The sequence below is a fragment of the Hydra vulgaris genome, chromosome 07 (genome assembly GCF_038396675.1).
Source record: "Hydra vulgaris chromosome 07, alternate assembly HydraT2T_AEP".
Taxonomy (NCBI): Eukaryota; Metazoa; Cnidaria; class Hydrozoa; order Anthoathecata; family Hydridae; genus Hydra; species Hydra vulgaris.
The window spans coordinates 31,271,073-31,297,500 of record NC_088926.1 but is presented as its reverse complement, the minus strand read 5'-3'; the positions used below and the strand labels follow the sequence as shown (position 1 = coordinate 31,297,500).

At 26.4% G+C, this 26,428-nt stretch overlaps 1 protein-coding gene across 1 annotated transcript in view; it reads right to left on the bottom strand.

Annotated features, from left to right (window-relative positions):
• Positions 1 to 26,212, bottom strand: part of LOC101237339 (receptor-type tyrosine-protein phosphatase delta) — a 544,974-nt gene extending 518,762 nt beyond the window's left edge. Inside the window, exons 1-2 of the mRNA XM_065801637.1 lie at positions 26,081 to 26,212; positions 19,780 to 20,000 (exon numbers count right to left, since the gene is read on the bottom strand). Of these exons, the coding sequence (XP_065657709.1) occupies positions 19,780 to 20,000; positions 26,081 to 26,126 (267 nt within the window). The 5' untranslated portion in view covers positions 26,127 to 26,212. The remainder of the gene's footprint in view (positions 1 to 19,779; positions 20,001 to 26,080) is intronic.
• Positions 26,213 to 26,428: the final 216 nt, after the last annotated feature.

Below are 26,428 nucleotides of genomic sequence, written 5' to 3'. Positions count from 1 at the left end.
CTCTTACCTGATATCACTGGTGGTCAAAAAAAAGTGGATAGAATTGCCATCCTTGTGACTAGTGGTGGGGTGGAAAAATTGCTGGGCGTTCCAAAGATTGATCGAGGTACAGGTGAGCAACAGGCTGATGCTTGCATGAAGGCTCTTAAAGACTGGAAATTGAAAGAATTTGTTCGGGGACTGGTTTTTGACACTACTTCATCTAACACTGGGTTGAACAATGGTGCCTGCACAATAATGGAGCAGAATCTTGACCGTAATCTTATATGGATAGCATGCAGGCACCATATGTTTGAAGTCATGCTTTCCACCATTTTCACGACTGCATTTGGAACCAGTGGAGGACCTGAAGTTGGAATTTTTAACCGTTTCCAGAAACAATGGCCAGCAATCAACAAGGAGGTGTTCACTATAGGGAATAAAGAATTTTACAACTGCGATTTTTTTCAAACTCCGTGAAGAAATGGTAGTATATTATAGTAAAGCAATTAAAGGTCAACAACCCAGGGATGATTACTTAGAACTCTTGAATTTGTGCCTTATTTTCCTTGGAGGATCAACTACAACATCGGAGTTCAAAGTGAAGTTTCGGGCTCCAGGTGCAACACACAATCCACGTTGGATGGCAAAAGCTATATATTGTATAAAGATATATTTGTTTCAGGATCAATTTGTTATTACTCCAAAGGAAAAGAAAGGAATAACAGATATAAGTCTTTTTGTGGCATTTGTATACGGACAGTTTTGGAATGAAGCTCCGTTAGCTGAACGAGCACCATTCAATGATGCCAAGCTTCTTCAACGGATTCAAGAATATCCAAATCGTACAATTGCAATTAATGCAGCAAAAGTTTTGCATCGCCACCTCTGGTATTTTTCTGAACATCTAATAGGATTGGCTTTCTTCGATTCCCGTGTCGACAACAACACCAAGAGAGACATGGCAAACAACCTGAAACAACAGCCAAGGCAGAAATCTCTCAAAAGACTTGATGCTGCCACATTCGATTGTCACAGCCCATTGTCTTCCTTCGTCACACAACGCACCGCAGAACTTTTCGATCTAATTTTGAAAAATGGAAAAGAAAAAGCTGAATCATTTTTAATGAAAGAATCTTCAGAGTGGGATATGGATTCAACATATCTTGAAATAAAGCACAAGGTTCGTCAAATGAAAGTCGTCAACGATTGCGCGGAACGAGGCATAGCACTTATAACATCCTTTAACTCAAGCGTTACGAAAGATGAAAACCAAAAGCAGTTTCTTCTTAGATTGGTTGATCTTCACCGGAAGGAATTTCCAGTTGCATCAAAGTCTACCCTGATGAAGATGACTGTTGAATGATGAAGATGATTGATTTATTATTGCCTAGTAATAGTATTTAGTATTTATTATCAATAAGAAATTGAATATAAATAATTCAGTAATATAATATAAAAAATGTAAAAATAAAAAATATTTTTTTTTACTTTTTGTAACCTTATACCAAAATGTGACATAACATGGCAACCCCTAAATATCATCCGATTTGATTCAAATTTTGCCCAATAACTACTATTGTCATATAGAATAAGGGCAAGCTTGAGGACAACTAAAGTTTTGAACCTACAAATTTTGCATCACCCTAATATATATATATATATATATACATATATATACATATATACATATATACATATATACATATATATATATATATATATATATATATATATATATATATATATATATATATATATATATATATATATATATATATATATATATATATATATATATATATATATATATATATATATATATATATATATGAATACGTATATATATATATATATATATGTATATGTATATATATATATATGTATATATATATGTATATATATATATATATATATATATATATATATATATATATATATATATATATATATATATATATATATATATATATTAAGGTGGTTCTAAAAACGACTTTTTCTGAAAATGACTGTTGGCACCCCCTGAATATGTTGTATATAATTAAATAAATGCTAGATTTTAGAAATTTTTGAATAAAAAATATTTTAAGGGGTTGCTACCGACCCTCGAACATTATATTGGTCCCTAATATTATTAAAAACAAGTTTTTTCAAAATTATGTCATGTTGGGTCTCAAATGAAGGGAAATTATATAAAAATTTTAAAAATATTAATCATTTTTTAATTAAATTTTTATTTTAGATTTTAGTAAACAAAAAGTTACTTTTTTAACTAAAAATGAAAAATAGGGAATTTAACAAGATTTTTTGATTATAATTTTTTTTATCTATGTTGTTTATAAAATGATTAATATTTTTAAAATTTCTATATAATTTCCCTTCATTTGAGACCCAACATGACACAATTTTGAAAAACTTTTTTTTAATAATATAAAAGACCTATATAATGTTTGAAAGTGTGGTAGCAACCCCTTAAAATATTTTCTATTCAAAAATTTCTTAAATCTTGCATTTTCTAATTATATACAACATATTCAGGGGGTGCCAGCAGTCATTTTCAGAAAAAGTTGTTTTAGAACCACCTTAATATATATATATATATATATATATATATATATATATATATATATATATATATATTCATATATATATTGAAACAACATTAAAAATGTATTCTACACAATAGTGTGCTCTATGTTCTTAAAAGAATTAAAAAATTAAAAAGGTCACAATAATGCTTTGTTAAAGAAAAAAGAAATCCTAATGAAAAAACTACAGAAAATTGTAATTGTAAACAAAAAAACAATTGTCCAATGAGTGGAAGTTGTTTTTCAAAAAATGTGGTATTTAAAAGTGTTGTTTCCTCTAAGAATGTACCTGATAAACAATATATTGGCATAACAGAGGGTGAATGGAAAAAGTGTTTAGCCAATCATAAGCAATCATTCAAAAATAAAAAGTATTCAAAAGATACCATGATGTCAAAATATATATGGGAATTAAAAGAAAAAAATATTGATGATTTTATACTGAGTTGGTCTGTCCTTAAAACAGCGCCTGCATATAACAATATTTCCAAAAAATGCATGCTATGCCTACAAGAAAAATTTGAAATAATTACACATGCAAATTAAAAATGACTATTAAACAAAAAATCAGAAATAATTTATAAATGTAGGCACAAAAATAAGTTTCTCCTAAAAAACTATAAAAATAAATTAGTTCAAATAATATTTACATTAAATACCATTTTTAATAAAAAAACATTTTAAAAAAAGCATAAGTATTCATTTCAAAAGAATTCTTTTTATAATAGTGTCAGCAAATTTCACAAATTTGTGAAAATTTACAGTAGTTAAGACATTTGCGACTTCCTTTAATTTAAGTTTTAGTATAAATTGAAGTTTTATTAATTTGATCATTTATTTCTGATAAATCTTTGTTGATGAAACACAGTGTAAAATGAAAAAAATTTGTGTTAAGTGATTTTCTACCAATATATATATATATATATATATATATATATATATATATATATATATATATATATATATATATATATATATATATATATATATATATATATATATATATATATATATATATATATATATATATATATATATATATATATATATATATATATATATATATATATATATATATATATATATATATATATATATATATACATATACTTTTTTCATTTAACTCATGAAAATGTGTTTCCTCAATAAAGGCGCATTAAAAATGAATGAACAAGTTAATAAAACTTTAAGTTATACCAAAATTTAATTTACAGAAATCATGAATATATTATAATAAGAATAATGTTGATAAATGCTGGTAGAGAGTGCTCAATGGACTAAGTAGAGCAAATTATATTAAGTAAAAATAAATAATAACGAATGGTACTTAAAGAGACATTTCTCTGAGTTTTACGCCTATGGCAATCATCAGATATCATAACAACAAAAAATTTAATTACAAAAATACTATGCAGTGTCAACTTTGATGATACTAAAGTTGTTTATAAAATATATGTTTTCTTGTCGACATTTTGATGCCACCTCATTTCTTTTGTTTAATAATTTCAATTTTGATGTTTTTATGTGGTACTTTTCTGTTAAGCAAAGATTGCATAATTTTCCTCAGAGTTTAAACAGTTGCGCTTTATCAATAAATTTTTCAGGTTATAATAGGATTTGTATATGTCCATTTTTTTTTACTTTTCCGCACAAACTTGAAAAGCTCTATCGAATTTGCTTTGCTCTGGTATTGGAATGAGTTTTTTTGTTTGTTCCATCAGTCTTCAAAAGTATTCTCTGATAGTCCAATATAATTGAACCCGCTGATTCAATTATATTGGATAGCAATGAAAACTGATACCAAAAATTTGGTCATTCATCTTAGACCTGCAGCTAAATAAAATAAAATAACTCACTTTTAATACTGAATCTTTTCCCAATAAAACTTCAGTAAGGCATAACAGAAATCCTGTCCAACCAGGTATAAAAAATGTTTTTGATGGGACGGGATTCAACACAAAGAACAGGTAAAATAATTTTAGTTGTGGAAACTTACACGAATTCTGCTAAATCTGGTTTTCAAGCTGTTATCATTAATGGTTGATAAAACGATTCTATAGTAACAATATTTGACAATGCTTCCTTTAACGAGAGAGATAAGAATCTTGATTATTAAAAACTAATATAAAATCAACACAAAGAAACAATTCTGCAGAGACCACATGATCGGTTCTGGAATTTAAAGTTGCTAATGCAGTGTCATGTCTGACTACCACATCGATGATGCAAAACGTTTAGAGCCATTTAAAATGTTTATCATTACTTTATGAAACTGAGTGGCCATTCTAAGAACTAAAGATTTAACTGTATGTTTTTGACCACTTGAAACAGCATAGATTATATCCTATGAAATATTAAAAACACATTGATTTTTCTCCCTTCGTAATGAAATATACATATGAATACACATAATAAAAATATACAATATATATATGTTATGATCAAAATGTATTAGAACCCTAACATATATACTTGAACATATATGAATTAACATACATGATTGAATAGAACAATTGAAGCCATTTTTTTGCAATTTTATAAAAATCATTTGTTGGTGGTGGCCACTCATGCTTAAACAAATCGCAATTTCTGATTACGTTATTTAAACTTTTATACTTATACAAAAATTGATTTTTGTAATTAAATGTTTGATTGACTCTTCCATGTCACTTTCATTTTGAAAATGTTATTTAAAAAAAAAAAGTAATAATCAATTTCTTTTAAAGCATTTCTTTATCTACAACTTCCTTACAAATGATTTTATTATTATCAGGCTTTCTATTTTGTTTTTTAACTATTTTGATTCACAAATAACTATTTTTAAAAAATAATTGACAAAAAACTATTTAAAAAAATTAAATTTGACAAAAAAAAATTAAACTTGACAAATAACTATTTACTTTATCTTTTTAAATCAATAAGTTAATTAGACTCGGCTAAATCTAAATTAGCGTCATATTGTAAACATTTTTATTGACCAACTTTGTTTTTATCAACTCTTTTTAAAGTTCTTTTTTTGTAAACTTTAATAACACAAAAGATGTCATATTCCATGAGTAGCTGGTCAAATTGACTGCTCGCCTTTGATTTTATTATGATAAACCAATAGTTGTTCGGTATCTATAAAACTGTGCATGAAACAACAAGAAGCTGTTGTTGGCATTTTATTTTCTTTGTTAAGATGACAACAACTTTGAACAGAAACTTTTTGTTGTTACTATTTAATTGTTTTCAAGCTCAAAAAAATTCTAAAAACTTTACAAAAGAAGTTTTGAGAAATTTAAAAATGTCATAAAATGTTGTAAAAAGAATCAAAAATTTTACATTCCACCATTTCTTTTTTTAACCTTTTTTTTTTCAATGTAATAATTTGCACAACACCATTACAATAATGTTTTTGAATAAAAACTATTGGTAAATTTGTTCCGCTTAACACATTTTCAAATTGTCAAATAATAAAACTTGAACAAAAGATTAGAACAGAAAAATATATTTTTAATAATCAGTAAAAAATAATCTTAAAATAACTCTATGCAAGATATTTTTTGTTTGTACAACCTCTTTATCAATCTGAAAAAAACCGAAATAAAAGTGTTATGCCATAAAATAATTCTCAAACATTATAAGCCTTTAATTGCCTCAATGCCACGAAGTATCTATACTATTCTAAAAGTACAAGGAGCCCATATAACATCCTAAACATGTTTTATACTACGACATTTTTATTTTTGCATGTTTCTGTATGTTTTTCAAATTAAAACATCTCAAGGGATTAAATAAATACACAAGGGTTATACTGAAAATGTTGATAGTTTGCTTTGATCATACGCATCACCCATATACTTGTTATCAGAAGTTCCAAATCTATTTGATATCATACTAATACATGCTCGTAACCCTTTCTTTATCATCGGTATCATATCGTTATCACTCAGCAACTCTAATTTTATTTTTGTTTTCTTTAATGGTGCATCTCAAGCTAATCCTGGTGATGTGTAATAACAAGCTGGATCTAAATCATGAATATTAATACAAAAATCTCTAAAATTTTCAAATACATCAGCAAGTAACAACACAACTGAAACATTGTACAGATCAAGATAATCTCTAAATGTTTTACAATTAAACTTTTTCCATACAATTTGTGCATGAGGAGTAATCATCATGACTTATATCTTCAGCGTTTAATCTCAAAAAGAATGATTTTGGTGGTAATTGTGTTTCAGAAAATTTATTAACAGAATCAACCCAATCATATGGGTATACACGTTTTCTTAGAAACAAATTTAATTTTTTACCTGAATAAAACTTTCCAATATTTTTACATTTATCTTTTGCTAAATTCTTTTATAAAGCATCTAAACTATCCAGCATAAATCTATAACTATCTAAGAAAAGAAATTCAATTTTAGCTTCAAGTTTCTTACCCTCTTAATTAACAAAATCACAAACCTTAATTTCTCTATTAAAGCTAATATAATTTTCTTCATCGTTTGTTATACAAATGTACTTTCCTCCATATTTTTTCTTTATAAATAAGTGAGAATCGTAGCCAGATAAATTGTGAAATAGTACTGGAAAGAATTTTGGAATTTTTACTTTTATTTTAAATTACAATTTTGATGAGCAGCACCTCTATATTATCCAGTAATATGACAATCATAGCGTACTTTATCTTCATTTAGTTTTTCTCCACAAATGTGGCATGTTTTTGCATTATTAAAATCATGCTTGTTTTCATCAGAAAATATCATCTTTTTTGAAAATTTAATTTTGGTATAAATTTTTATGATATACTTTCTTGTAAACTATAACAACAAAAATTTGTGCAACATCATCTGTTTCATTAGTTGAAGTAAATGTAACTGAACTGCTTTGATAAATGCTTTCGTCAAAACATTTAACATAATAACAGAATGACCTGGGAACATGTTTTTGATACTGCTTAGTAAAAGATTCATTCGGATTTGGTTCACAAGTGTCAATAGGTTTGATAAAACTTTCAGTGTCAGCATATACTACAAACGGAACTCTCATTGATTTATTGTTATTTGTAAATTGCATTGTTGATTTTGGCGGTGGAAGTTCTATACGTACTGAATCATGTGATTCACAATAAGGTATATGTTTTTTTTGTTTTTTTGTTTTTTTTTGTTATTTCACCTCCCCAAGGCCCAGAAGGCCACTACAGATGAGGAGGCTACTTAATTGTGGTTATAACCCTCTCGCAACGCTATAACTCCGAAACACGAACCTTGACGAACAAGGCCGCTGCGCTGAGAAACAAGTTGAGCGCGGTACTACCAGGGACGTGGTGGGGATCGAACTCGGAACCTCTCGCTTATGAAGCGAGCGCTCTACCACTACACCACTACCGCATGATTAGAGATATGTAAAGATTCTTCAGAATTAAACCCTAATAAACAATTTCTACAATAGTGTTTTTTGCAATGCTTATTAGATGTTTGTGATGAAAGTAATCTGCTTAAACTTTTTATTAAACAATAATGATTAGTAACACCATTTGAGATTAATAGTAAATCTATTAAATGTTTGCGATCATTATTCTTTGATACATGCAAACTATGAACTTCTGAGTTTTCATAACCGTATACATTGACACTGATATCTTGATTAGTTTTCACAAATTGTGTAATTTGATTTAATGATACTGGAAATTCTATTTTATCCCAGTTTATTTTTTCAGCTTGATTTTTAAGTTCTTTATTTACTCTTTCAGGATGAATATCTTAAGGATTTAATGCTCTAGCAACACACCACTTAAAACAGTGATTATCTTCATTCTTTATATTAATTATTGCATTTTTAGTTGCTAAATTTTTATCAAGTGGAATGTATGATTTAGCTTTAATAGGATTATACTCACTAAAATTTATATCCATATTTTCAACAGAAACAAATCTCCAACCTGACCCTGACTGTTGATATAATGATAATGATTCTAAAATTTTCTGCTTTTATATTTCATAAATCTCATCTAACTCTGTTGATTCTAATACAACTTGATAATTCGATCTAAATACACTAGTTGTGATTACAGTTTCTCCTATTTTAATATCAGAACTATATAAACTTTTAAACTTTTATTTTCGTTTAGTACTTTATTAACACTATTTTTAGCATCACTTATGAAGGATAAAGCATCGTAGCCTTCTATTCCTTTAGCTGTAAATTGTTTTGTAACATTCTTAACAGATGATTTCTTTAATTTAAATACTTTTTGTTATCCTAAAGGTGTAGGAGTTAAAATTGTTGATGATAAATCTGGAATATGTTCGACTTATATATTTCTCTGTTCGACTGATGGAGTTTGTATTAGTGTGTGCACTAACACATTAAACAATTCACTTTTTCGCATTCTATAATATTATTTAATCTTTCGCTCTTTTGCGATTTGTTCTAATTCTTTTACCGTTTTATTTTCCATTTTTATATAGTACGATTTTAAATTATTTTCAAAAAAATTTCTAATTAAAATATATACAAAAAAATGTAAAATTTTTTTTTTTTTATCAGGATTTATTATTTCTATTTTAAAGCCATTATCTACTTTTTCCATCTTGCAATTCTAAATATCTACATCCATGCTTAGTTTCACGCATTGCACTATATAATGATTAATATTGTAATTTCTCCTGTTTCCATGTTTGTTCATGTAACTGTGACTGGTTTTTTCCTAATTGTTTTTAATCTTTCATATTTCGGATCTAATACTTTTTTGCTTGGTTTCTTTTACTGGGTGTATTCTAAGTCAACCAACAGGTTTTTTATCAGTTGCTTCTATTGCTTTTGACATGATTGATTCTTTACCTATCAACCTATTATCTACAGAATCATCAACAAAGTACTGAAGTTGTTATACGTTTTTGTGAGATTATTTTCTTTTAATAGATTTTGTAAATATTCTTTGTATAATTTATTCTTATTATATAAAGAAAATTATTTAATTCCGCTTAAAAAAAAATTAACGAACAACATTCATTTTATTTTCGTCTGATTGTAAGTGTAAAAATTTATGAGATATTACAACAGCAAACGCTTCAGTATCTGCTGGAACAGCTGCATTAAATGTTGCTTTAATTTGTACATCTACTACTGATGATTTTAATCTTTCTGATTGTTTACTAAAAGCCTCCAAGAAAATGTTGTAGATTGTGGAACAGTTAGAGTATCACACTGCCTTGCGCAAAAAGTTACTGGAAGTGTCACTTTTGATTCAATACTTTTATAAAGATTAACTCTCTCTACATCTGATGGAATCACATGCGGTATAAACAATGATATTTTATCAAGATTAACTTTTCCTGCAGCTGCAGCAGCATTTCTAAAAATTGCTTCGGTATCACCTTTTCTAACAAGAGTTAGTGTATGTTTAAATCTGTAAATAACTTTGTTGTAATCATCACAGAATCCAAAAATGTGCTTTAAAGGTATACAAAATGAAAATGTTCCCTTTGTAGTGGGTTTCTAAATTATATATGCTTGTCTTACTGTAAATCCTGGGTTATCACCTGTTGTTGTTGAAGAATCTTTATACCACAATGGATTTAATCCTTGTGCTAATTGAAAGCCATTTGGACATTTGAGCATTCCTAACATTGTTGTTGCTTGACTTGGATAATAAACTGACTCTACTTCTTGGTTTGATAATTGATATGATATTTGACTAAATAAGTGCATAATTCCATTATTTGTAAGTGTCACTACATCTGCATTAACATAAGATGCCCCATCAAGTTTAAGAAGTCTTCCTTCAAACAAGAGATAAGCCTAAGGTGGAAGTGTGAACAAATCCTGTTGCTCAATGTTGATTCTTATTTCTCCAGCGCTATTTAAATTTGTGTGAGCTACTGGTTCATATTCATGGAATTCAAATCTTTCAATTCCATCATCCACAGTTCGGATTTCTGTAAAATTTAATACATCAGAAGTTGCCATTTTTTATATACATGAAAAAAATTTTTAATAGAAATAATTACGCAAGTCTAAGACCACAACCTTTTGAGACCACGACCTTTTTTTACTAGATCTTCTATTCTTATAGCTGTTGATATTATTGTAGACCCCATCATCATTTTATTTATATTTGGTGTAACTTCATCAGTTCCACTATTTAAATTTGAAAGTATTTCTCTAATTGTATTATTAATGACTGTATTTGGTTGTGAAACTTTAGATAATGCTTTTCTAATTAATTCTTTTCCTTTTTCAACTGCAACATCTCTAGCAGCTTCTATTGCTGATGTTGAAAGTTCTTTCCCTGCTGATTTAGCAGCAGTTATTGCAGTTTTTCCTAAATCGCTAGCAGCTAGCCTATTCAACATAGCTGATGACACTCTTGTTACATTTGATGCTGTTGCTCGTTTAAATAAGTTTTTAATAGTATCAAATATTTCACTACCACCAATAACATGTTTTTTCACATAACTTTTATTCTGTACATTTAGCATTTTTATGTACACTATATTTTTATTAGAGATAATTTTGTATTGTCTTATATTGGTTACTACCAATAATACCTTGTCTTAACAATTGATCACAAATTGAAACAGCTTCATTTCTTGATCCAGTATTACCTGCTCTCCATGCAGCTTATACGTAATTCAAGCATGTCAAGTAGCGCAATAGGGTCGCTAGGAAGAATTATTGGTCCTATTCATGTTCCCTTTGATTCAAGCATTCTAGTTCTCTTTATCTCTCTCCAAATGGGGGCTATTATCTCTTTATATTTTCCATTCCGAGATGACTTTGGTTTACCTGTCACAGTAGTTATTGCATCAGTTTGTATTAATATATCTCAATAATTTTGAAGATCAAAATCATTATATATTTCCTTTTCAGGATTGAACTTTGTTATCAATTCCCAAAGACCAGGAGTACCTGGTATTTTATTCCACTTATATTTATATCATCATTATTTATTAATATTGGAACTTTTCCTATAAATAATTTACCCTCTTTAGAATGTATTCCAAATTTAGTGTCGGTAGACTTTTTACTATTAGTATACCTAGTAGTGTACATCCTAAGATAGTCTGTTGCAATTTTTCCCAACTTTAAAAATTTTTCCTCATCAGAAGGCATTATTTCTTTAACATGTTCAGCCACTATTTCAGGATAAGCATTTGAAAAAGTGAGTGCGAAAAGATTAGCTTGATCTTGCAACTTAGATATGTCCTCCTTTATTCCAGGTTGACTATCAATTAACAGCTTGTACAATTTTGTCAAGTCTATCTGTAAATTAGAACCACCTATCCTTTCATTCTTTTACAATTTGATCTCTTTTTCAGGATCTGTAATTTTTAAAAATGAAATTTTTGTTTTTATATAAAAAAGATTAAAAAACACAACATAAACTTTTATGTTGTGTTTTGTGTTTTTCGTTACGTTTTACACTTTGGAAAATTTTTTAAAATAATCAATATCAAATGTTCCACATAGATACTTAATTTCAAAGTCTTTATAAATGATATCATTTGTTTCTAATAATCTTAGTATAAGTGCAGTTGATAAAATACTATTTATTAATTTTTTTTCTTTGAAATCACACTCTAATTGAGGTACATATTTATCTATAATTCTTAATTTATCCTGTTTCTTAACATTATTCCATTGTTTAATCGATTCTTTAATCTCCCTTTCTACACTATAAAAATCACTACCTTCATTCCAGATAAGTTTATTAACTTTATTTCTCTCATCATCACTATAAGTCGTCAATATCTAAAAGTTTCCATAATCAGTGATAAATATAGAGTGAACTCCTGAATTCGTAATAATACCTCTTTTTCTGAATCCAAGAAGTTCCAAATTGTTTTTTTTATTCAAATCTGTTTCACGTGTACTGCATTCTAAGAAGAATAGATATAATGTTGCATATCTTATTACTTGTCAATAAAAATGTTGAGTGACTATTTTTTTATTAAACTTACTTTGAATTACTTTAATAGCCTCTTCTCTTCCTTGGTCAATTAATTACAACTTCGTTTGTTCATCAACTTCATTTTTAACTTTTGCTCTAATTTGTTCCATCGTTGTCTGAAATTTTTCGAGTTCACCAAGTATTAACTCAAATTCCTTGTCATCTATATGTCCATCTACAAAAGCTTTAGAAATATAATTGCTTATTGTATTTAGTTTTGAATCAGCAAGCACTTTAATCTGTTCATGCTTATCTGCTTTTAAATTCATTTTTTTATTAATTTGTCCTCCTCTTATTGATATCACACCTGCTCCTAATGCTGCACCTTCACATGCAATAACTACTGATGCTGCAATTATTGTTGAAAAAAAAACCAATTCCAATAGTTCCGAAGTGCCATAGTGCTTGCTAGTAATGCATTATCAATTGCAGAAATTATTTTTACAGCTCTATGATACTTTTTACTTAGCGTTATTCTCTTTTCTCTCTTACACTCTATTTCTTTTTGAATCTTGCTAACTTTTTGTAAGCGATATGATCTTGGTTTTTAATATTAGATTTTTCTTCAGGTGCATTTGGAAGAGTTGAATAAATGTTATTGTACATTTTATTATTGTATTCCATTTTAAAACAAAAAAATAAAAAAATCAACACAATAGATTAACAGAACAAAAACAATCTCCTTTTTTTATTAATACTTCAGAATAAGAATTATTTACAATTGTTACTATAATATCATTAACAGACTCTGCTATTACACAATCTTGTAAACTTAACATTTTTAACCTAAGTTCATGTTTTAATGAAACTAATGCTAAAACAACATTTTGCTGTGATAAAAATTTTATATTAATGTCTTGTTGCACAAATACATCATAACTTCCATTTATTAATATTGCAGGATGCTGTAATTCTTTATGTGGTTTAAAAACTATAGGAGATGGTTCCGGTTTTTTATATTTGCTTATAAATTTATGCACTTGCATGCTATTTGACATTTTATTATATATAAATTTTATTATATATAATTTTTATATTGAGTTTTTACAAGAAAAATCAAAGAATCATATTCAAAAATGGAATATTAGCAAATGGAGAATTTGGTCCTAAACCTGAACCTGTTGGTGTATAACCATTTCCAGCACATAAGTACAAATCATTACCTAAAGAACCTCCTTTACTCCATGATCTCAAATATAAACCAGATCCTGCAGATGTTAATTTAACTCCTTGTCCATTCTTTTTCATGTACACAGTACCATTTCCAGCAATTTTATTAATCATAATTGATCCAGCCGCTGAACCTACTCCTGAAAGCAGTCCTGTTGCAAGTGATGGTATAACACTTGATGCTAAACATCTTCCAGCTGTACCAAGTAAAGGTAAAAGTGCACCAATAAATCCACAATATTATCTGATTCATGAGATCCCGTTGAATATGCTTGACTGTTAAAACCAAGAATAAGTCTAATTGAATTATTAGGCGTAAAATCAACTTTATAACCAACTTCAATATTTAATGTTGTTTTCAACGTGTTATTATCTGCTGAAATTATAATACTAGTTTCAACTCCATTAATAATTTTACAATTTTCAGTACTTTTTCCCACAATATAATTATTTATATCATCAATCTCATAACTACCTTCTGGAATGTTTATATCTATCCGAGTTGCTCCATTATCTGGACTATATCTAAAGTTGTTATTTGAAGAATCAACATTTGGAAAACTGTAGAATGTATCAAGACCAACTAATGCCATTTCATAATCTTTATCTTTACTTAGTTGTATTATAGGAGCAAAATTAATTTTTATATGACTACTTTTCTCATTCAATATTATATACATTTTTTTAAATACAAGAAAAAAATTATTTTTTAGAAAATTCACATGGAATATAAAAAAATATTTAAACCGCTTCTATATTTTCCATAATCTTTTTTAAAAGATAAATCTATCACAACAAAGCCATGAGGCTCTGACCAAGCAATTTTACAAAACGTTCTAAACTCAACTTTTGTCATATCACTTGAAACGTGATCTATATAAATATAATTTAAATTCTTTGAAACTTCTGGAAATAAGCAAATAAAATTTGCATTTTCTCTAATAGTTTGTCTAGGTAACATAAAATAATTGTGTGCAAGATAGAAACAATCTAAATTACAGCCTTCCTCTAATATAATATTTTTTATACTTATTTTGTTTTGTTAATTGTAAATCATCAAATATAATCAAGTTATTTTTATGAATATCAAGATCTTCAGGATCTGGTACATCTTCTGCTGTTTCAAAAAACTTACACTCCATATCTGTTTTATCAATTAACTTTTTTGAAATGTCTTCAATTATAAATTCTGGATTTGCATTTAATTTTTTTATTTTGTCTTAAAGCTTAAACAATTCAAGAATATCTTCTTTTTGTAATTTTTTTCAAAAGAGCTTTTAAATATTTTGTATTCTGGTTGAAAAAGAGATTTTGCAAAAACTTGTGAATTATTATAGTCTAACCAACCAGGTCTTAAAACTAAATTTAATAATAAAGTAGTTTTTCCACAACCTGACTTTCCAACAATAATTCCTCTTATACTTTTAGGTAACAACTTGTTATTACTTCGCTTATTGTTATTTACATTCCATGATAAATCTATAATGTCCATTTTTTTATATATAGTAAATAAATAAATGTATTTCGTCAAATGCAATACCAAAACAAATACACTAAATCAGAGAACCGTTGTCAGTAAAAACAATAGAAAGATGTTACGTGGAACTTGCACTATTTGCGGAACAACAAAAAATTAATTTGTATCAGCAAAAACAAGAGGCCATTTAAAAAAAGTAGTTTTTCCACAACCTGACTTTCCAACAATAATTCCTCTTATACTTTTAGGTAACAACTTGTTATTACATCGCTTATTGTTATTTACAGTCCATGATATATCTTATAAACCTATAAGATGCACTGTGTCAAATGTAAAATCAAAACAAATACACTAAACCAGAGAAGTGTCGTTAGTAAAAACAATAGAAATATGTTACCTGGAACTTGCGCTATTTGTGGAACAACAAAAAATCAATTTGTATCAGCAAAAACAGTAGGCCATTTAGTTAATTCAATTAATTCAGTAACAAAAAATATAAAATTACCATGGGCAAAGATTCCAGATAAAATGCATTTACCTGGTATGAACTTTGCAGGTCCTGGTACTAATTTAGATGAACAATAAACTTCTACTGGTGCATATAAAGACTGGAGTAAACCTGTAGATAGAGTTGATAATGCAGCATACCATCATGATCTTGCTTATCAACACTTTACAGACAATGCAAGAAGAAATGAAGCTGATAAAATTATGCTAGAAGAAATGGATGCTATAAAAAATCCAACAATGCGTGAAAGAATTAAACGAGGTATTATAAAATCATATCATCTAAAGCAAAGTTTGGGTTAGGTTCTTTGAACCCATATGAATTAGGTGTTGAAAAAAACTACCAACAATCAGTAAAAAAGACAAAGATAAAAAATTAAAATGGACTGACAAACTTGCACACGAACTACATAGACCAGTTGTAAAACATTTCAGAAAAAGAAAAGTTATTGTAAATGGAATCGATGAAATATGGGTCGTTGATTTAGTTGACATAAAATCTTTTTCCAAATTCAATGACGGTATAAAATACTTATTAATGGTTATAGATGTTTTTTCAAAGTATGGATGGATTGTTCCATTGAAGAGTAAAACTGGAGTTGATGTTGCTAATGCTTTAAATAAAATATTTAAAGAAAGAAAGTGTCAAAAAATGTGCGTAGATAAAGGCCTAGATTTTTATAACAAGCATGTTAAAGCGCTAGGTTTAAAGTCATATTCAACTGAAAATGAAGAAAAAAGTTGCGTAGTTGAACGTTGAAATAGAGCAATGAAAGAGAAAATGTTTAAATACTTTTCAGCTAATTCTACTAGAAAATATATTGATGTTTTAGATGAAAAGTAAATAAATACAACAACTCAAAACATTCTTCAATTAAAATGACACCAGTTGCAGCTAGTGATAAAAAGAATGAGAACATCGTTTGGTTAAATCTAAACGGAAATGCACGATCAGAGTCTGTAAAACAAAAGTTTTCAATTAGTAATAGAGTTAGGATAACTAAAAAGAAGACAACGTTTGAAAAAGGAAACACACCGGGATGAACTGAGAAAGTTTTTACTGTTTCAGATTCAGTTCACAGATCCACCAACATATAAATTAACAGGTGATAATGGTGAAGAAATACAAGGAACTTTTTATGAACAAGACTGCAAAAACCTGATCAAAAAATATTTAGAATTGAAAAAGTTGTTTGCAAATTCAAAAACAAATCATTAGTAAAGAGGTATGGGTATCCTGAGTCGCTTAACTCTTCGGTTGATAATAAAGAATTGATAAGTCTGAAAAATTTGTAATAGGATATGCTTTCTTTTATGTTTAGATTTCACTTATGAAATTACAAAAAAAATAATTTTTTAGTTCAGAGTTTATAGTTATGATTTAACCATGATATATTAATATATTATGGTTGTTATACTACCATTATTTTATTTTCATATTTTTTTATTTTGGCTTAGAAATTATGGATGCGTTTATGGTTGAAATGACTGAAAATATGGTTGAAAATATGGTTAAAAAAAAAATGAGATTATGGATAGGAATATGGTTGAAATAAGTTAAGAAATTATGGTTGAGAATATGGTTGAAAAAAGATATGAGATTATGGTTAGTGGGATGGTTGAAGAAAATATCTACGAATGCCCTTTTATACTACCTATATATATGTATATATATATATATATTTATATATATATATATTTATATATATATAAATATATATATATATATATATATATATATATATATATACATATATATATATATACATATATATGATATATTAATATATTATGGTTGTTATACTACCATTATTTTATTTTCATATTTTTTTTTAGGCTTAGAAATTATGGATAGGTTTATGGTTGAAATGACTGAAAATACGGTTGAAAATATGGTTAAAAAAAAAAAAGAGATTATGGATAAGGAATATGATTGAAATGTATATATATATATATATATATATATATATATATATATATATATATATATATATATATATATATATATATATATATATATATGTATATATAATTATATATATATATATATATATATATATATATATATATATATATATATATATATATATATATATATATATATATATATATGTATATATATGTATATATATGTATATATATGTATATATATATATATATATATATATATATATATATATATATATATATATATATATATATATATATATATATATATATATATATATATATATATATATATATATATATATATATATATATATATATATATATATACAACCCTCGGAATTAGGAAAATTGAGGTCGGCAATAATTTGCTGACCTCAATCTTTTAGAGGTCGGCCTCAAGTCGGCAAAAATTATTTGATACAAAGGCCTAACTGTAAAACATAGAAACAAGGTCGGCAATTTTTTGCCGACCTCAAACACTTTCAGGTCGGCAGTTAGGTCGGCATTGCTGAATGCTGACCCTAATTCCGAGGTTTGTATATAATGAGATTATGGATAGGAATATGGTTGAAACGAGTAAGAAATTATGGTTGTGAATATGGTTGAAAAAAGATATGAGATTATGGTTAGTGTGATGGTTGAAAAAAAATGTCTACAAATGCTCTTTTATACTACCTATATATACATATATATAATATATATATATATATATATATATATATATATATATATATATATATATATATATATATATATACACATATATATATATATACAAATATATATAAATAAAATATACATATATATAAATATATATATATATATAAATATATATATTCATATATATATATTTATATATATAAACATATAAACATATATATATATATATATATATATATATATATATATATATATATATATATATATATATATATATATATATATTTATATTTGTATTTATATATTTATATATATATATATATATATATATATATATATATATTTATATTTGTATTTATATATTTATATATATATATATATATATATATATATATATATATATATATATATATATATATATATATATATATATATATATATATATATATATATATATATATATATATATATATATATATATATATATATATACCATGACTGTTAACAAAAAAAAAAAACCATTCCTCAAGTCTTTTTTTATAATGAGAAAGATTGATTAAGTTTTTAAATTGTTATGTGCAGACATTACAATTTAAAAACTTAAAACTGTAAAATACTGCTATAAATATTCTTGAATTTTTTAAACAAATCCTGTGTTCCATCAACATCATTTTAAAAGTTTTAAAAAGTGTTTTGTATGAAAAATGTTTTCCCAACAACAACAAATGATAATATTGTAAAAAGACAACATTTACTTTTGCTCTAATGATGACTTTGAAATTTATTTTGAATTTCATAAATTATTCATTAGTAAAGAAATTATAAGTAAAATAAATATATATTTCATTGCACATTTCATATTTTTATAACTAAATTTTGTCTGACTAAACGTTTACTTACAAATACATTATAACTGTTTTTCTTTTAAATTGCAGTGAACCGGGTAATTTCTCAGAAAAATAATTTCTTAAACACGCAAAATAAAATCACTTGAACAAAAATTAAATCAAAACATAAAAAAGTTTTTAATACATATTTAAAAAGATGTAGGAGAAAAAAACATTTTTTTAAAGACTTTTAGACATTTAAAACACATGTGTCCACTAGGACTTTAAAATACACGTGTTTACTGGGAAAAAATTAAAACAGCATTAGGCTGATACAATGATTTGAAAATGATATTTTTAATCCATTGTTTCAGCCTAATGCTGTTTTTAATCTGAAATTAACAATGAAACAACAAAACTATTTTAATATTTAATCAAATGAAACTTTTTTATCCATAAGTTTTACTAATATCAATGCTTTTTGAAAAAATTTATACAACTCCAGTACTACCTGAAACTTTAAAAAATTATAAAAAAAACCTATGTTATTTACATTTTTTCTAGTCACATTAACTGGCAAATTTGGTTCAATATGAATTGATGTGTAAAATTTATTTAAAATATTCAACTTTGAATACATTTTTGATTTCCAACAAAGAGCAATTAAAAATATTGTACCTTACACTTGTACTTAGTACTTGGTGCAAGATTATCTATTGTTATAAAACCAATCATATTTAAGATTGTTGTTGATGTTTTCTCTCTTTCGTCAAACCTTGAACATTTAACCATTAATGTTTGATCTGATGCAGAATTATTGTTTAGTTGCCACTTAAATTTAATTGATCGAGCTTCACATTCAACTAATTCAAAATTTTCTATAATCTTCTGTAAATACACTAAAAAAAAAAAAAAACTTAAAATTAACAATTTAACATTTTAAAAGAGATGTTGGATTTCAAACCGGATGTTTTTAAGGTGCACATAAAATGCATAAAAAAATACTAAACTTTAAATGTAGACTAACTATATTGTCAATTAATGCATTTGATTATTTAAATAAATATTTGTAAAATTTAGTAAAAATAACATTCGACAAAAAACGGAAAACAAAAAATTGAGTTTTCTGAGTCAGATTATGTTGAAGTAGTGATGAAGACTTTTTTCAGTTTTAGAAGAAGTGTGATACTGGATGAGAACAAATAAACAAAACAATAATTAAATATTTTTTTGTATATTCCATATTAGTATACCTATTCCATATTTCTAACCCGCTACTCCATGTTAATGATCCATTAAAGAAAACTACAAATTCCTTATAATTTTGTTAAAGTTGTCTTTTTTCACTAACAATTTTTAGGCAATCAAAAAAAAAATCTTTTTTGTTATATACATATTCATTAAAAAAAAAATGCAGGCAAATACTAATGGTATATATTTTTATACCTTTCTCACACCAAATGAAATCCCAATATATTATACTTTAAACTTACAATGCGTTTTGACTTATGTATATATATTTTTATATTTTTTTGATTATACATACACAGATATAAACAAGTTTAGCCTTGCAATAGTAACATTTTACTGGAACAGAGACTTTATTAAACATTTTAAAACAACTACCAACCTCAATTGAATACAGATTATCTAACAAATCTTTAAACGAAAAAAAAATTCTATTTATAAAGATGCATTAAAAAAGTCTGCATTTTATAACATATCTTTAATACTATCCAAATCTGAACTCTCCTAATACTAATAAACATAAATTACACATTATTTGGTTTAGTGGAACCGAGACTTTAACAAACATTTTAAAACAATTTGCAACCTCAATTGAATATAGGTTATCTACCAATTCTTTCAAGGAAAAAAATTCTGTTTATAAAGATGCATTAAAATAAACAAATAATATTTATTATTTGGTTTAATCCTCCTTTCAGAAAAAAGGTTGTAGAAATATTCTTAAATATAATTGATATAAATTTTTGCATTATATTATAAGCTCCACAAGTTTTTCAACAGAAACACAAAATAAGATAGCTGCAGTTGTATGCCAAATTTTGAGCAACAAACTCATTGCTAGTGTTGCAAACTGCAACAATATTAAAAAACTACATGCCCATTAATTAACTAATGTCTATCAAAAAATATTTTATATATAGCCACTATAACATAAGCTAATGCCAGTTTTACCAAAAAATCCTATATTGTTATCAGGATTATTCTTATCTTAGCAAATTTCGAATCACTTAAATTTGACATTATATGCCACTGCAATCCAAAACATGTATTTTTAAAACATATTTTATTTTTTTGCTTTTAATTGCTAAATAGCATGAAACTTAGAGTTTCATAAAATTGTTGTATTTTTTTCATTTAAATTATCTTAATAGAAATAGTTTTTATAACAATTTAAAAATTTTATTAAGCAAAAAAGTTATAAAAAAAATCATTTTATCATACTATAACATGGTTTCAAAGGTGTAAGGATTGTGAAAACGTGTTTTAATGTTTATTTGCAGTCCTGTTGTGTAGCGTTAAAAATCAAATCCAAAAACCGTAATTGAGGACATTCATAATGTTATAGTGCATTATTTTTACATAAATTACATAGTTTTAAATAATCCTTTATACTTTTTTTCTTAAATAATTGATTGGGTCGATTTATTTGTTGCTTTTTTATCATTGGATTTTTTTGTACCATCATGGTTACGACCGACATGACAAAAAAAAAAACATAAAAATATTTGCAAAACTTCAAGAAAAAACTATGAAACTTAGCATATAATAATATCAATATGTGCTAAATAAAAAAACTAAATGGTTGGTTTTTTTTTATACTGTTCGCTGCATTAAGTTTAGCAAAGTTGTTTTGTTCAGAAGTGGTAAAAAGTAAACATTACAAACATCACACTACATAAAGGTAATATTTGAAAAAATTTTAAGACTTAAATGCTGTAACTTTTGCATACAAATTATATATATATATATATATATATATATATATATATATATATATATATATATATATATATATATATATATATATATATATATATATATATATATATATAGGTTTTATCAGTTACCAATAAGATATTCGTAAACGTAACTTATGTTCTGAAACTTATTAGGTCAAAAGAACTTAACACGATATTAAATTAATAAGAAACAAAAATACATTTGTGAAAAGAATTCTCTTAAACAAAAGCAATTCTCCCTTTTTTTATACTATTTATTTAATTTATACTATAAATAAAAAAATTTTTGAGTTTCCCTTCGCTTATACAAATCTATGATAATCTTTCATGGAGAGACTGTATTTTAAGTAATAAATAAGTTAGCAGACGATTAGAAAAAAATAATAATTTTGAAACTATTTTACATTAATTTGAAACTAAATTTTACACTCAAAGCTTTACTATTTTACATTCCTTCAAACTAAATTAAAATTTTTAAAAGCATATTTAACTTAAAACGTATCAAAATTAAACTTTTTTTTATAAAACAATTTGTTTTTTTAAAAAATTCTCAGTTGCGGTTAAAAAAATTTTTTTTGACCTAAGATTTTCTGAATAAATGTCACATAAACGATGTTAAAAGATAATTTGAATATTCAAAAAAAGTTTTTGCTTGACAAAACGCTTTCAACATTTTAAAAAAGCAAGCAGCATAATGCTTCTTAACAAGACCTGTCAAAGCATTTTTTTTTCAAAGAATTTAGTTTCATTAATTTATCTCTAAATTCTTAAATAAAATTAAAAAAACAAACAAAAATAAAATAGTAATTATGTTTAAACAATAAAACTTTATAGGTTTTCTTTAGGAAGAATTTTATTAAATACTTTTAAACGCTCGAACAATTTTGCTTATGTTCTAATTAATAATAAAAAATGTAGAAAACAAACTATGACACTGTGACTTTAAAAATAAAGTTTAATGTATCAATATTATATCAATATCATAATGGTATTGATATAATGTTAATATTATGTTAATATACAACAATAATAATAATAATAATAATATGATAAAAATCTCAAGGAAATAGAAGAGACTATATTTCATCTGAGCTACCAACTCTTGGTGCTGTTCTTCGTAAAGCTATAAAGAGTTGTCAGAAAGGAAAGTATATCCATTGGATTGGAAGTTGTGTAACAATGGAAAAAAAAAACAGACTTTTCATCTCCAGTTATTTTTACAGATAATTTTTGTTGACAGGGGGATCAAAAAAGTTTATAATGATGTTCAGGATGTTCACAGAAAAAGATTAACCAAAAAAGTAGAAACTGACAAGATAATGAAGTCTATGTCACAACTGTTTAATATAACTAATTGCAAATGTGCAATTTTATTCTGTAATGAATCAAGTTGTTTGGGATGTGAAACAAAAGTTCATATCAACTGTTAATGTAAAAAGTCAATTAGGATTCCTATAACAGAGTTAGAATTTATTCATTTGTAAAGAAAAAAAAAACACAGAACAACCTCAAATTATGATAAGATTAAAATACTACACAGAGATTAAAAGAAAGCAAATGGTAATTGAGCAATGTAGTAAGAAAGAACAGAAATTCAAGAAAAAGGAGATGATAAATAGTAGCCATTTCATAAGAACCTATGATGAGGTTTTGGAAAAAAGTAATGATAAAGAAGAGTGCTCTAAAAGTGAACTCGAATGTTATTTTATTTTGGCTGCATTACTTTGCAGCCAAAATAAAATTGAAGAGAAAAAAGAGTGCAAAAGCAGAAAATAGATCTATAATGCCTCGTTTCAACAGCAAGAAGGACCTTATTCAATTTTAGCATTCATTTTTAGTACGTCTAGTAGAGTTATAAAGATTGAGATGTGAGTTTCTTTGTTGTTTGTTAACTTATATAACCTTTATATTTTAAATAAGCATTTATAAAACCAGGTACGCTGACATAAGGGGTTGGGAGGAATGGAGGTGGGTTTGAAGAAAGGAGGGTTTGAGAAACACTTTAATAATTTTAAAACTGTTCTATATTTACCGATATTAATGAAAAAAGTTTTCAAAGTTTTTTTACCGCCGATATAGGATAGTCCTAGACATAATACAACATTGGTCCCCCTCCCCATTCGAGTTAAATTTTAAAACATATCTATTTTTGCAAATGTTACCATTATTCCGATAAATTTATGCTTTTCTTTAATGTATACAGTACTGGCCAAATTATTACAATAATTGAGAAAAATATCAAAATTAAACTTTATTATGGGCCAAACAATTTGCCACACAAACAGTGGAGGACTGGAAAATGGTAAGTTGTCTAAATCTTTGATTACTTCCATACTGTCCAGAAGAATAAGTTTTAAATTTGATTAGCAACAAACAAATTAAATTAAACTTAATTTAAACTACTAGAATATGATTAATTGTAATAACTGCAAGCCTACAAAAGTAGTTTGTGTGATCCACTGTATATGAGTTGGCTGTGTTTAAGGTATGCTTTTCTGATGAACCAACATTGGAAATATTGGACAACAATTGCTGCTATGCAAGAAGAAGACCAGGAGAAGAACTTCTTCCACAGTGTCTGGTGCAGAAGGTCAAACATCTAACTAAAGTCATGGTTGGGAGAGTGATGGCATGATGAATGCTAAACAGTACTAATGCTAAACAGACTCGTCTGATTCCTCAACTTGAGGACTGGTTTCCTGATGGGAACTGCATTTACATACAAGATGGGGCACCCTGCCATACTTCAAACATCATCAAGGATTACTTTGTTGACATCGGTATGGAGGTGATGCCCTGGCTGGCAAAAAGTCCTGATATAAACCCAATTGAAGGGATATAGCGCAATCTGAAAGACAGAGTAAACGAGGTCACCACCACTAAGTTGACCTAATCGAACGCATTGATCATGTATAGTTTCACAACCTGGATATTACACAGTTAATTTCCAAATACTATGCAAGTATGCCAAGTTGAATTGCAGCGCTTATAAAAAGCGAGGGTGGTGCAACCAAATACTAAAAACATATGCACAATGAGTAAATTGTACACAGTACATGTATGTTTGCTAAATTTGGACTTATATCTTGAACATGAGGAATAAAAACCAGTTTTTAGTGTAAAAAAAAAAATTTCTGTCAATTATCGTCAATTTTATTATTAATTTTGCCAGTACTGTATACCTTTTTAATTAAAGTTAAAAAGTACGGGATGCACTAGTGTACACCTCTGATATATATATATATATATATATATATATATATATATATATATATATATATATCTGTGTGTGTGTGTGTGTGTGCGCGCGCGTGTGTGTGTGTGTGTGTGTGTGTGTGTGTGTGTGTGTGTGTGTGTGTGTGTGTGTGTGTGTGTGTGTGTGTGTGTGTGCATATATATATGGTTTTCAGAAATTAGATAACTACATTTGATTATTCAGAAATTAGAGATTTAGTTTATAAAAATCTTATGAGTAGTTGGAAACCAATGTTAATTGTAATTTTTGCCATTAATTAGGTTTTTAATAGATACAAAAAGAGAGTGTGTGTTCTGTTCTTTGAAAACTCAACTTTAAAAAGGTTTTTTAAAACTGAGTTTAAACTTTTTTAAACCATTTGCTTCATCAGTAGACGATTGTAATAAGGTACCCAATAAAGTTAAATATTATTGATGCAGATATTATCTAATTCTATATAAATGGATGAATGATCATTTAAATCTGATCAAAGTATGTATTCTATGACAAAATGATCTTTGAGGTCAATATTGTTTATAAAGTTGATTGCTATATATGCCATTTCATTTTAGTATAACATGACTAATGACATCCTTGTGTTGGGATGGGAGTACAGTTTTAAAAAAACCTATTGAATATTCTAAAAAGTTAAAAATTAATCAAAAATGTTACTATTTAAAAAAAAAATTTGAAAAACCTTGGCACAATTTTGATGCAAACATCACCCATTTAATTCAATAAAAGTAATTAAACTTACCATAAGCTCCATGATAAAACCAAATGCAGTAAATAAACATTAACATCTAAAGATTTAAATGAAACTTTTAAATAATTACTTAAAATGCAAGTCCTTCTACAAAAAATAAGATACAAATTATCTTATTAAAGCACAAGTGGTGTAGGTCACATTCTTGTTTTGAGATATTAAAATTTTTTCTACAAATGTTATTTGAAAATCAGTAGCGTAGTAGTAGTAAGTTCTGCTATTTATGGGTTACTATAGGAGCTAGAAGTTACACCATTATTGCATTAAACAGAATGCATTTTTCTAACTCAGAAAATCATAACATCATATCTAACTCAGAAAATAATAAAATTGGAGTTA